Source organism: Thamnophis elegans, chromosome 16, assembly GCF_009769535.1.
Source record: "Thamnophis elegans isolate rThaEle1 chromosome 16, rThaEle1.pri, whole genome shotgun sequence".
NCBI lineage: Eukaryota > Metazoa > Chordata > Lepidosauria > Squamata > Colubridae > Thamnophis > Thamnophis elegans.
Window position 1 is genome coordinate 24,514,412 of NC_045556.1, and position 13,674 is coordinate 24,528,085.

Genomic DNA, 13,674 nt, shown 5'->3' on the forward strand with positions numbered 1-13,674 from the left:
CCACATCTGGATTGGGCCTTTCTTGACGATGCCAGCAAGAGGCACATTTATCTCACGTTCTCACTTATCTAATGACCTTTCCTTTCCCAGTTCTTGGCGGGTGCCAAACTCTCCTGACCCCTTAGGCAAGAGCCAACTCTCTGCTCCCCTCCAATTTAATCCAGCTTCAATTAATTAAATGGCAGGATGACAACACAAGAAGAAGGAACCATGGTGAGGTCCATGTCATGCTGTGTGACGATCCAGGGCTAGGCACAAAAGCAACACAGCCAGAGTGAAGGCTTAACTCCCTTTTATTGCTCCAAATTTCACCTCCAAAGTTCCCACAGTTGACTGTAAATCCAAGAGCAATGCTCCAAACACACACACACCCCTCCACCAGCTGCTGTGAGTCCAGAGGAGCAGACAAGAATTCAGGGAACTGGGTTCCAGAGTGTCTTTGGCACGGAGGGGTCGCTGGGGCCGCAGCACAACCCGAAGCAGAGCTGTGTTGCTGACTCCTTGCCCATGACCAGGTTGGCAGCCCAGGCAAAAGAAGGCTAGGCAGAGTGGCCAGCTGTTGGTAACTGCAAGTGTGGCTGGAAAAAGGCAATGCTTGTTCCTGACAAGCCCCCTCCCCCCGCATCTCTTTAAATCTTATTCCCCAGGTGAGCCCCTGTTTTTTGCCCTGTGCTGATCCCACCTTCTCTCCATTCTCCACTCTGGAGAGTCGGGTGGGGGAGGCAATTGTTCTTCTCGGGAGCTCCCTCACTCCTCTGCTCCACGGCCTCCTCTTCCCCTCTCCTGCCCCCTCACTGCCCCCTCTCTCCTTCGCTGGCAACCCCCCCAAGGCCTGAGGGACCTGGGACCTCCTCGTCCTGCTCCCCCGGGCATTCCACTGGGGCCAGTGAGGCTGCACCATCCTCCTCCATTGGACCTGGCTTCATCTCGTCCTCCCCCTCACACCCGGGCTCCGACAGGACCATGACATGCTGGGCTTATGGTTTTCAAGAGAGATGGAAGCAGCACATTTTTGTCTCCTCCAGACGAGGTGATGGCCTCCAGGGAGCGTCCTCTCTAGGATTCTAACCTGATTTGTGCATCCTGGCTCTGGCTCCTTACCCACCCCAGTGACAAGGGCAAGCAGGGTGCCCAGTTGCCCTGAGCCAGACAGTGTTTGGGCCCCAGGAAAGACAGAGCCTCATCTGGAGGGGCTTGGCTGCCACTCCAGATCTTGCTCTTTGGTGCCTTGCTTTCTGGCTGGCATCGCAGGAGCACTTTTTTTCCCTTTCCCCTGTTTGCTTTGGAGTGGATTGGCCTCTGCATGGCAAGGCCCTCTTCTTGCTGCCCCACCCCTGCGGGGCTCCAATCAGCTCAGGGCAGGGATGGGCAAGCAGCACGAATGGGCCGTGTTGTCCCATTTCGTCAAGGAAGTGCCTGGAGGAAATCTCTGGGCTGGGCAGGAGGGAGGGAGGCAGAAGCCCATCCAGCTGTGCAGAGACCGTCCCTGTGGCTGCTCCAGTGAGCCCGGCTTTCTCGCCCAGGATCTCCCAGCAGGGGACGATTCCTCTCTGCAGGACTGCTGGTGCCACTCTCAGTCCCAATGTGGAGGCCGGCGGCAACCCTGCCACTTTTCTTGCTTCCAGGCAAGGTCTGCTGGGGTCCCCTCCCTTCTCCCAGAGCCACAGGGCCCTGGTCTCTTCCTGTCCGGCCTCCAGGCAGTGCCTCGCCCACTGGAAGGGGCCCGGGCTGACCTTGGGGGCAGAGCCTGCTTCCTCTGGGCACCACCAGGAGCCTGTGAGCATTTTCTCCTGGGGGCAACGGGGGGCAGCACTGCACTCTGACACTCAGCATCCCCAGCTGCCTCCTGGAGGGGCCTGTGCAGGGGCTGCTTGGAGGGGCTGCTCTCCAAACTGCCTCCTTGGGCACCTTTCCAGGTTGTCTTCTTCTGTGGAAACCCCTGGGAGATGCTGTATCAGATAAGCTCACCTCTTAGTTGTGGGGGAAACTGGGAGGATCCCCCAGGGGCAGGAACTGCTCAGCCAACCATCCCCCATCAGGGCGCAAGTCAGTTTCACCCCTCCGAAGCCTCCTGGCTCAGCCGATGCGCAGGAAGCCCAGGATCGAGAGGGGAGCATGCCTGCCCACTTGCCAAAGAAGAGACAAACTCTTTGGCCTGTGCCCCCTCCCTCCCTCCCAAAGCGCCCCTCGGGAGACCCTGCTTGGGCTTTCTGGGGAAGAGAGGGTGTTGAGAAGGTGGTGGCCTTTCAGCTCCAGCGGGCCTTGGAGGAAGCCAGCTATCTTGACCCATTCCAGTCCTGCTTCAGACCTGGCTACAGCACAAAAACCGCTTTGGTCGCATTGACCGATGACCTCTGGAGAGCCAGGGATGGAGGCCACGCCTCCATCCTGGTTCTCCTTGACCACTCAGTGGCTTTCGATACCATCGACCACGGTATCCTTCTGCGACGACTGCGAGAGGTGGGGGTGGGAGGCACTGTTTTGCAGTGGTTCTCCTCTTACCTCTCGGACAGGTCGCAGTCGGTGTTAGTTGGGGGGCAGAGATCGAACCCTAGGCCCCTAACATATGGGGTTCCGCAGGGTTCGGTCCTGTCTCCCCTACTTTTCAACATCTACATGAAACTGCTGGGCGAGATCATTCGGCAGCACGGGATAAAATACCACCAGTATGCGGACGATACCCAGCTGTATCTGTCCGCCCTGTGCCAACTCAATGAAGCGGTGGACGTGATGAACCAGGGACTTGAAGCTGTTAGGGACTGGATGAGGGCTAACAAACTTGTGCTCAACCCGGATAAGACTGAGTGGCTGTTGTGTTTCCCTCCCGCCAATTTGGCAAATATTCCATCTCTCAGGCTGGGGGGGTCAAACATTATACCCCTCAGACAGGGTCCACAACTTGGGAGTCCTCCTGGACCCACAGCTGACTTTCGAACACCATTTGTCAGCTGTGACCAGGGGGGCATTTGCCCAGGTTCGCCTGGTACACCAGTTGCGCCCCTACCTGAACCGGGAGGCTCTCACAACAGTCACTCGGGCCCTTGTGACCTCTAGGCTGGAGTACTGCAATGTGCTCTACATGGGGCTGCCCTTGAGGAGTATTCGGCGACTTCAGCTAGTCCAGAATGCAGCCGCGCGAGCGATCGTGGGTGCACCTCGTTTCACCCACGTAACACCTATCCTCCGCGAGCTGCGCTGGCTACCTGTCGATCTCCGGATACGCTTCAAGGTGCTACTTGCCACCTATAAAGCCCTTCATGGTAGTGGATCTGGGTACTTGAGAGACCGCCTACTGCCGATCACCTCCACACGACCCATTAGATCTCATCGTTTAGGCCTCCTCCGAGTTCCATCCGCTGGCCAATGCCGACTGGTCACCACGCGGAGGAGAGCCTTCTCGGTGGTAGCCCCGACCCAATGGAACGATCTCCCCGTGGAGCTTCGTACCCTCACCACCCTCCAGACCTTCCGCACAGCCCTTAGAATCTGGCTATCCCGTCAGGCCTGGGGCTAAAGATTGTAACCCGCCCGAATGGTATGAATGTTGCGTTTTAATCATGTACTGTCTTATATGTAAAAGTCTGTCCCCCCCTTCCTTTTGATTGTGAGCCGCCCTGAGTCCCCCCAGGGAAAAGGGCGGCATACAAATTAAAAAAAAAAAAAAAAGATGGGCAGAGACCCCACTCCTTATTACTGCTGTTGGGAAGCTCTTCAGTCTACCCAAGGAGACCCAGAGGCTGAGAGGCTTGAGCCACCGTTTCTTGAACAAGCCACAGCACCATAAAAGCAAGCCTAGACAGAAGGTGCCAGAAGCTCCTTAGGGTTAAGCAATAGCCGGGAACCGCTGGACGTGTCTTTCATGGACAACCCCTCCCAGCTACTTCAGAAGGAGCCTAACTCAGGGCCATCCCAGGCAAGGAAGGGGCCCTGTGGGGGCCTTCTCTGCCGGAGCCCCTTCCCCCTCTGGCCCAGGCAAGGCAGCTGGCAGCTCCAGGTTCTGAAGGAGGTTTGGCCTCGCAGCCTTCCCACTCAACTGGCTGGAAGGGCTGCCAGTGGGGCATGCAACAGCCCTCAGGGGAGGGGCCCTTGAGCCTGGGCCCAAGGCCACCTCTGCTGTGTCAGAGAAGAGCAGCCGGCCCTCTCTCTGGGGGCGAGCAGAAGACACGGAGCCCTGGAAGGAGCCGGTGACGGGGGAGGGCAGCTGCTTCCCTTGCCCAGCTGCCCTGCAGCACCCGCCCTGCCAGCCCCCAGCAAAGAGGCGGTAAGTGATGGGGTCCAGGCAGGCGTTGAGCAAACCAAAGAGGAAGAGGATGTGTGCCAGTGAGGGACTCACTGTCCCTTCCATGTCTGCTGGCCAGAACCAGTACCACAGGCCCAGCAAGTAGTAAGGGGTCCAGCAGAGGACAAAGGAGCCGACAATGGCCAGGCTGAGGTGCAGCAGGCGGAGACGCGCCCTCGGGATGGGGTTGCGCGAGCGGCGCAGGGACGTCTCTTGTGCAGACCCTGAAACAAAGAAGGCAGCCCGGTCAGCCGGGGGGGGGGGGGGCTTGGAGCCCCACTTCAGCTGCTCTTTCGCCCGGAGCTCTGCTACATTCATTGCTTAGTTTTTCCTAAAACGTTTCTGTTTTGTGTTTGTCCACTATGAACTTCCTGGGCAGACTTTTTTCCCCAACAGGTGCATTTTCTGTTAATTTCCTTTGTTAAGGAAAAATATCCCACATTTTGCTTTGGGTCAAGCATGAAGCTCCTTTGGTCAAGAGAGGATCAATTTCCCCTATTTGGCCTCTGGGATCCCATTCAGACTTCGGCTTTTCCAGAACCTCCCACAAAACTCTGGCTGAATGAATAACAGCCCAGCTGGCCTCAACCTACAGCCACAACGGAGCCTAAAATTTTTGTGGCAAGTAAGACAGTTGTTAAATGAATTTTGTCCCATCTTACGACCTATCTTGCCACAGTTGTTAAGCTAGTAACACGGTTGTAACCTGGCTTTCCAAGTGATTTTGTTTGTCAAAAGGTTGCGAAAGGGGAATAGCATGAAACGCTGCGATCGTCATCAATATCGGGCCAAACAGCTGGATTTTGATCACGTGACCATGCGGATGCTGCAGTAGTCATGCATGAAAAATGATCATAAAGCAATTTTTTCAGTCTATTGTAACTTCAAACGGTCATTAAATGAACTGTCGTAAGTCGGGGACACGGCTTGTGTTTTCAAAGTCTCGTTCAAAAAAACCCTATGCAAAATCTCCAGCAGATGGCGACGTTTAAGAATGATTCAAGTTTAACTCCCAGGTGAAGGAAAGCAATTGGCTGCCCCATTGTGCCCCCCCACCCCACCCCACCCCGCCAAACTCACAGCTGTTGCAGGAGCTGAGGTGCCTTGAAATCTCCAGCAGCACTCGGGTGTAGCAAGCGCTCATGACCAGCAGTGGGAGCAGGAAAAGGCCTAGGAAGCCGAACATGTTGTAGGCCACCTCGTGCCAGTGCTGGGCAAAGGAGCCGTGGGTTGTGCACTGGGTGAAGTTCTGGGGGGAGCTGATGGTGACTGTGTGGAACAGGAACAACTGCAGGGACAATGCAGGAATTGGGGGGAGCGAGAAAGGTTTCGGAGCAGAGCCTGATGTTGTGCAAGCCCCTCCTCATCCCCCACCCCACCCCAAGGCCACAGACCCCCAGCCCAGGTTGGGGGAGCTACTTTGCCAGGATGAGCCGGCTCAGGTACCTGAGGAGCGGAGAGGCTGGCGCTCATCAGCCAGGCCGCGTAGAGCAGGATCTGGTTCTTGCGCCAAGCCCGGGCAGTGGCCAGGGGCTGCAAGATGGCCGCTTGGCAGTCCAGGCTGATGAGAGTGGTGACAAAGGCCGAGGCATACATGGCCAGCAGCTTGAGGAACATGAGAAGCCGGCAGGCCACATCCCCAGCCTGCCACTGCAGCGTGATGTTCCAGGCGGCGTCTAGTGGCATCACCACCAAGGCCACCAGCAGGTCTGCCACTGCCAGGTGCAGCAGCAGCAGACGTGCGTGAGAGCCCTTGGCTGCTGGCCTGCTCCAGCCGGTCCACAGCATGGCCACGTTGCAGGTGGCCGAGATCACGCACAACAGCAGCGTCAGCCCCACCCGGACCTGAGCAGCCACCGAGAAGATGGGCAGCACCACCGACTCCTCCAGGCCTTTGAAAGAGGATCCCCTGCCCCACAGCCCACTCCTGTTGTGCTCCATGGGTTAGGGTTAGGGATGAATCTGCCTCCCTGGAAGGGAGAAAAGGGAAGCAAGGCTGGTCACTGGAGCCAGGGCAACTCCCCAGCAGCCCCCTCCCCCTCCCCTGTTGCTCCACAGGGGGTCTCAGCAACCTACCTGCCCAGGAGCCGGAGCCTGCCTGCCTCTCTGCCTCGCCAGCCCTGGGAAAGCAGCCCGAGGGGGCCTGCAGGCAGTCAGGGCTGGTTACTCTGAGAGATGCCCTTGGACGGGCATCCCTCGAATTCTGCCCAGGGTCACATCTGCTCAGCCCCAGCCGACAAGGCAGCCAGGTGGCTCTTGTGCAGCTGCTGGGCGACTGTGGGGGAGGGGATTCCAAATCAGGATTTTCACACCTTGACCCAACCCACTTTAGCCGTGTGTTGCGCTAGGAATGGCTTTGGTCTGGAAAAGGGCCCAATGGCTTCTTCTACGAAACACCCTTAAAAGAGAGGCAAATGTTTTGGAAGGCAGCCAGCCAGGTTGGAATCCAATCGTTTCAATAAAGGAGCCATTATTGCACCTTTCCCAGAGAGTCGCTGGGGGCCGCAGGGTGGATGGCCTGGCTGCAGCCTCTTCCTGGAGGTGCCTGGGGAAAGAGGGAGAGTCCCCACTGGGCTTGGGGTGCCCCCTTCTCTGTGTTCATCAGGGCAGCTCCTCCCCCAAAAGAGCCAGCCCGGTTGGGGCTCCATGTCTTCTCCTTTGGAGCAGCTTCTAGGTGGCTGCTATGGTGAAGGGAGCTCGACAGCCACCGGTAGCCCTTGAGGCTCCTGCAACGCCTAATCCGGCCTTTGCGTGGCTGTTTGTGGCCAAAGTCCGAGAAGGGGACCCTCCCCTCCTCACCAGCATTTGTCTCCTTTCGCTGTGCTTGTACTTTGCTTCGGAGGGTCAAAGGTTTTCTAAGCAAACACCATTACATTAGGCTCTCAATTATTAAAAATCATTTATTTTCCCCAATCATTTCTGCCCCATTTTTCTCCATAACAATAAATACCATCAGAATTCGCCAAAGAGTCACAAGAGTCCAGAGGTTTCAGAGGCAAACTGATCGCAAGGGCCCCGCGGCCACCGGCGCCTGAGAAATCAGGGCAGAAACCGCCACCAGGGGGCGCCTGCCCCTCACGGCCTCCGGGAGCGCCGGAAACTCCGAATTCGGGGCGCCGACCTTGGCAGGGAGCGCGGCTGCTGAACGGCCGGAGAAACGTCCGGCGGCCGTTTTCTGTCCTCGCCCGGCCGGGCCGGGCCGCTCCACGAAGCGCGATGGACCCGGAGGAGCCGAAACGGGTCTCCAGCGCCCGCAGCCGGGGGAGGCGCCGCCGCTACCCGTGATCCGCTCGGCGCCTGCTCGGAAGCCGTTTGGCCGCGGGGTCCTTCGGCTGGCGGGCGCCGCTAGGTCGGCCCAGAGAGCGCGGCGCTCCGTCCGGCGGGCGCGCGGTGCTCTGCTGCTGCTGCCGATGGGGCCGGCCGGCGGCCGCGGGGTTTGGTCCTGCGAGGCGCGGCGAGGGCGCTCAGTCCCGGCCGGGAGCCGCCAGCGGGAAGAAGTCCTCCAGGAAGGAGAGCAGCTCGTCAGGGAGACTCTGCAGGGAGAGACGGGAGCCGGTGAGCCTCCCGCTGCGCCACCACTCGCGGACCCCGCAGGAGGAGCGGCGGCGGCGGCAGAAGAAGGCCGGGCGGGGCGGGCACCTACCTGACAGGCGGGCGACGGAGGCGCAGCGGGCAGCTCCGCCGGGAGGAGCGCGGGGTCGGCTCGGCCGCCTTGTTCGCAGCTGGAGGCGGGAGCGCTGCGCCACCACTCGGGCTCCGGCGGGGCGGGCGGGCGGCTTTCCTGGCCGAGCAGCTGGGAGAGGTGGCCGATGTAGCGGATGGCGAGGCGCAGCGTCTCGATCTTGGTCAGGCTCTGCCCGGCCGGCGCCACCGAGGCGGGCAGGTAGCGGCGCAGCGCGTGCAGGGCCTGGGCCAAGCGCCGCATGCGGAGCTTCTCCCGCTGGCTGGCGCTCTGCCGCTGCCCGCCGCCCAGCCGCGCCCGCCCGCCCGCCCGCCAAGCCCGGGAGGCCGGCAAGGAGCCGCAGGAGTCCGGGGAGGAGGCCGGCGAGGCGCTGCTGGAGCCTGGGCCGTCCTCGGCCGGGCATAGGCAGCAGGAGGGCCGATGGAAAGCGGGGCCGAGGTCCGGAGAGGGGCAGCCGGCGCGGGTGCTGCGGGCCATGGCTGGGGCGCTTGTGAGGGTCGGGCCGCGCGGGCAGCGCTTTATGCCGGACAGGTGTGAAGTTGGCACCTCGGCCGGGCCTTCGCCCTCCAGAGCGGGGAGGGGGGCCGGGCGCTTTCAGCGGCGGTGGGAAAGCGCGGGCGGGCGGGCGGGCGGGGGGTCCTCGGAGGGGGGGGCGTCTTTGCTTTGGGAGGCCCGGCATAGGCAGCTGCCCCCGCTTGGCCTGGCCGAGGTGGGTCGCCTGGGAAGCTCTGCGGGTGGCTTGGCCAGGCCGGGAGCGTCGCCCGTAGGGCCCTGGCAGCCCCCTTGCTCTGCTGATCCCAAGGGAAAGGCCACTCTCCAATTCTCAGCTCATGCGGGAAGCTCTCCTGGCCTTTGGCTCCCCCGTCCCACTTCGGGACCCCGGGATCCCCCCATTCCAGCCACCTGGAAAGGGTGTGGATGAAAACTGGATGGGGTTGTGGGAGAATGCCTGATGTTGTCGTGGAATTTGCCCCAGGATTAGCTGGTGTGCTGTTTTCTACATGTATGTTGTAAAAATAGCAAATATGGAGGTCTCTTCCTTGGTGGGTTAGATAAGAGGAACCCTCAACCTTTTACTACCTTCTTACATTCCCAGCTGCTCTGAGCTAGCTGAGCTAGTGGTCAATTGAGAGAGAACTCCATGGCAGGGCATTGGTTGTCCTCTGAGGGATCCCACTGCTGAATGTGTGGGACACCCCACTCTGAAGGGGCCTCACCCCATTGAAAGCTCTGGGATGAAGCGTTGGGCTTATGGGGGGAGCTCTGGGGCTTTGAAGGGGCTGCCATGTTTGAGGGGTGACAATGAGGTGAGCTCCAGCGAGGGTAGGTGGTCTCCGCAGGAGAATCCCAGGAGGACTTGCTGCCCTGGGGAGGGGGGCACAAGGCTTGTGCTCCCTCAGCCCACGGAAGCAGGAACACCCCATGGGCTGCCTGGAGGCTGCTGCCGCCCGCCAGCCTCTCTTCACACCTGGCCTGCCTCATGGACTGCAGACTTGAGATGAGGTCTCCACACCAGGCGCCCAGTGTTTAGACAAGGGTGGGGCTTTTTTGACACCCGACCCAGGGAAATCTGCCCCTCCACACATTTCCCAGCCTTGGGGAAGAGAGGAGGGACAGTGAAATGCAGCCTCTTCTCTTCCTCACAGCTTCTGAAGTTGCCACTGAGGGTCTTCCACCGATGGAGCCCTTCAGGGTATTATGAGGTGGACCGCAGAGAAGCTGTCCTTCCTGGTTGCAGGCCTGAAACTGCTGGGACAGCAGGGCTGCAAGGGGGCAACCTTGGTGAGAGTGCAGAGGCCGAGAGGCTCCCCTTGCACTCCTGAGGTCTGGAATGTTATTCTTGTTGCCTGTGTTAGGAAGCTAACGGAGAAGAGGAATTCCCAGTGGGATGATGGGGGCAGGAGTCAGAGGGGCCCCTGGCCCCTTCTCTTCTGCATGGGGAGCAGCTCCTCTTGGTGAATCTGGTGGGACACCAGAGAAAGGCAAGGATCCCTCTCTGAACAGGCAGGCTTGGCAGTGGTGGCCCAGGCCCTCAGCGGAGGAGGCTGGCTGGATTGCAGGCCTGCCTGAAGCACTCAAAGAATTGGAGCAGGGAGTTTGGCCAAGGGAGCTTGACCAGGTCAAAGAAAGGGGCAGAAAACTCTTGGGGAAAGAGGCGAGCCAACGGGGGGCTGCGAGTGAGAGAGATCCAGAAGAGCCAAAGCACCCAGGCCACCTGCAGACCCTGCCGAGGGACCACCAACTGAGTTCAGGCAAACAGGAGAGGGCAGAAGGGATGGAGAAGAGCTGGTGGAGCAGAGGAAGAGGCAGGTGGAGGTGTGTGGCTGTCATGATCCCTGGATCCCCTGGAAAACATTTGTGGGGCTTCCACTGAGTTCCTGGGACACATTTGGGCGCATTTGTCACATGAGGGACAGAGATGGAAGAGGAAAACTCTTGGTAAAAGAGACGCCAAGTAAGGCAAGATACAAGCTGAAAGGAGAAAGAATTATGAAAAAAAAAACACATTCAGTCCTCATGTTCTTGTCTCTGGTGGGGTCTGTGACTAATCGAAGATGCCCCGCCCAACTTAATGAAAAGAAGGGCTTGTGAAGGTGATGAATTGCGGGAGAATCCAACTATAAAGGCTTGGGAAGGCAGTGTCATGAAGAACCCCCCCTCCTGGCAACTGGCGGGGCAAAGGCTCCTGTGCCTCGGGAGGATGGGGGGCCAGGGAGAGGCCCCTCCCAGAGGGTCTCCATTGAGAAGGGCCTTTCTTCGGTTTCCCACATTGGATTTTTGACTGCTGGGCGAAAGAGAGGGAGGCATGCTGAATCCATCATAGTCCACCTGGCCTGGGGCTGGGGGGCATCTCAGGAGGGGCTGCTCCAGAGAAGCTGATCCCAGAGCATTAGCAGCTCTCAGTGCTGTGTGAATTGCTGCCTGCACACTTCCCAAGGCCGGAGTGATGACAATTAAGGCACGGAGTGGTGAAAGTCACACCTTTGCAAATGGGGCTCTCTTTCCCACTACCCTCGGCTGGGAGCCTTTGACCCCTTGCCCAGCCCTGCTTGGGGTTGCTTCCCATAGCCGGAGGCAGCATCAGACACTTCCAGCTTCCTTGGCCAGCGTGGGACAAGGCTGCTTTGGGTTCTCCCCACCCCCACTGCCAGGCCCCCTTCAGCCTCCAGCTGCAGAGGAGAGGCAGCCTCCACCCACACCAGTGATGCCGGGTGGATCTGCATAAGGTGGCTGCCAGGCCCGGACTCTACTGCTCTCTGCCCATCTGGGCAGCCGAGACCAAGGCTGGCACTCTGCCTCCCTCTGCCCCCCCTTTACTCCCCCTCAGAGCTGCTGGACCTCGTGGGAGCCCCAGACTGCCCGCCAGACACCCGGAAGAGTGAACAGTTGAAGCAGCCTCAGGCCTTGTGGGTGGAAGTGGGAGTCTGGCACAAGGAGCCACAGGGCCTCCAGCTGTCCTGCAGAAGCGTGGTGGCCATGGCATTTGCTGGAGAGGCAGAGATGCTCGGGGGCACCTTGCCTGGCCAGGGCCAAAGGATGCTCCTGACTCCCAAGTCCCGTCAGCATCCAGGCTGTTTGGTCCCCTCTGACTCCTGCTCAGACCTAAAGAACCCCTTCTAGAAGAACCTAACGCTGAGGAAGAAGAAGAGCACATGCCACTCCGAAGGCAGCCGGGTCAGAGGTCCAGTAAGACGTTTGCTTTCTCCACCTATGGCATTCGGCTCCTGCAGCCTTGACCCCTCTGCAGTTCCTGAGCACATGTGGAGAGCTGGCCTTTCTAGGCATGAGAAGAATTGGTATGGATGCCTATGGAGATTCTGGGTCATCCAGGCCATGGTTGTCTCCAGTGCTTTTTTCAAGGAAGGAACCTGGTCCAATTGCCTTTTGAAGAAAGCACCTTTGGGATAAGAATTGGGAGGTGCCTTGGAGGTGGTCCCAGGGCAGGAATCCCACCTACCACTCTGGAGAAATGGTTGCCCAGTATTTACTTAAAAACCTCCCACAGCACCAGGAGGCAGGTTGTCCATTACTTGGTAGCTTTGACAGCCAGGAAATTTCTCCACAGTTCAGGTTTGGCCCTCCCTCTATAAAGCTTCCACCTCTTGGTTCTTGTCCCCTCGTGGGGAACGTATCCATACTTTCTTCCTGGGGCATCCCTGGGAAACTGCTCTCCTATCTCCCTGTGTTCCTGTAACTACCGTACTATTCGTAGCTACCCTCCAGCCTCCTGACCACCGTTGCTGCTCTTCCCTGCCCCCCTCCCAGTTCCTCGGCAACTTTTCTGTATGGGGCAAGCAGAACTGAATAGAGGATTCCACCCCCACCCCCCTTACATTTCTATGTCGCCTCCTGACAAAGCTCACCATGTGCTTTTAAAGCTTCCTCAGAAGTCCTCTTGACCTGGGTGGCATTGAGAAGATTCAGCAGATAAAGCCAATCCTGGAGCTGGCCTACCTGCCACCTGCCGAGGTACCTGCCTTCCTGTTCCAGGCCCTCCCATGGGAGGAAAGGAGGTTGGCTTGCAAAGCTCGCATTGGGCTGTTTTTCTGGTGCCTCAAGATCAAAGGTTGCTCTTGTTTTTTTTTTATTGCTTTTTAACTAAAAAAACAGGAGGGGAAAAAGGGTTGTATGAAGTGGTTGTGTTGTGCAGCTGCTTCTGCCAAGGATGGCCATGAGTGCCCCTCCTCACCTGGGGCGGCTGCTTCTCTTCCAGCTGAGCCAAGCACTGGAGTGGGAGCCAACAGAAGCAACCAGATCGCCCTGCCCTGCCCTGCGTGAGCTTGCTTAACAAAGGGGCTGCCAAGTCTGCCGTTTTCCTGGCAAAGTGATGCCGTGACCTTTCAGGGTCTGTGCTTGGAGAGGTGGAGTCCTGAAGAGGCTGTGCCTGTGTGGAAGAAAGATTCAAACAGTACCATAAACATAGCGGCCAGTTCAGCCAGAGGAGCCTTCAGGAGATCAAACTCTGCATCTGCCACAAATTTAGACAAAGAGAATATTCTGTATAAGGACAGGGTCTTCCTTGTGTGTGAATTCTTCAGAGACCATTGGTGGAGTCCAGTTTTCATCCTTCCCCAAGATTATGGCCATTTGGGCCTTCTGCTCAGCCGGCCCTTTCCCAGCGGCTTCTGCAGGTTTGCCTTCTTTTTAGTGACGCAGTTCTGGTGTTGCACTCTTGTGTTCTGGGTGGTGTAACATTATGAAGCAGGTAGACAAAAGGCAGCACTGGGGACCCTCCTGGGCTGCAGCTGGGACCCTGCCCAGTGAGGCGGCTCTGGTGGTCAGGCACTGAGAGCATCAGTGGACAGGAGGAACCAGGCGAGCCCCCTCCCATTTCATGGGTTCAGATGCTGCAATCATCTTCATGTCCCAGTTGGTTAAAGTAGTTCCATGGTCCCAGGTCCCCACCCAAGGGGGGGGGGGTGTCCAGCACCTCCACCAGCACATCCCCCCCCCCCAGTGTCATCCCAACCTAAATTCTTCCATTCTTTTTCAGCTTGTGAGGGACTGAATGTTCTTTGGAACAAGTTGGAAACAATAAAACAGGAATTGTTCATAGAAACTGACTTTCCCAGCCCAGCAGAGCAACTTAGAATCATAGGGCTGGAAGAGGTCTTCTAGTCCATCTCCCTGTTCAAGGTACGGGCCTTATGCCGATCAAAGGGCTGTCTGGTCTACTGAAAATCTATTTCCTTGATTGTTCTCACTGACAGCA

At 58.5% G+C, this 13,674-nt stretch overlaps 2 protein-coding genes across 2 annotated transcripts; both read right to left on the minus strand.

Annotated features, from left to right (window-relative positions):
- Nucleotides 1-225: 225 nt before the first annotated feature.
- On the minus strand, nt 226-6,220 carry LOC116519335 (gonadotropin-releasing hormone II receptor-like). Its single transcript, XM_032233175.1, has 4 exons — nt 5,726-6,220; nt 5,360-5,567; nt 4,237-4,503; nt 226-248 (listed from the first exon to the last, which is right to left on the minus strand). Exons 1-4 carry the CDS (start codon nt 6,218-6,220, stop codon nt 226-228), a joined length of 993 nt encoding a protein of 330 aa, XP_032089066.1.
- Nucleotides 6,221-7,656: 1,436 nt separating this feature from the next.
- LOC116519557 (mesoderm posterior protein 1-like) lies at nt 7,657-8,517 on the minus strand. The gene is made up of 2 exons (XM_032233481.1): nt 7,923-8,517; nt 7,657-7,812 (listed from the first exon to the last, which is right to left on the minus strand). Exons 1-2 carry the CDS (start codon nt 8,436-8,438, stop codon nt 7,744-7,746), a joined length of 585 nt encoding a protein of 194 aa, XP_032089372.1. The 5' UTR covers nt 8,439-8,517; the 3' UTR covers nt 7,657-7,743.
- Nucleotides 8,518-13,674: the final 5,157 nt, after the last annotated feature.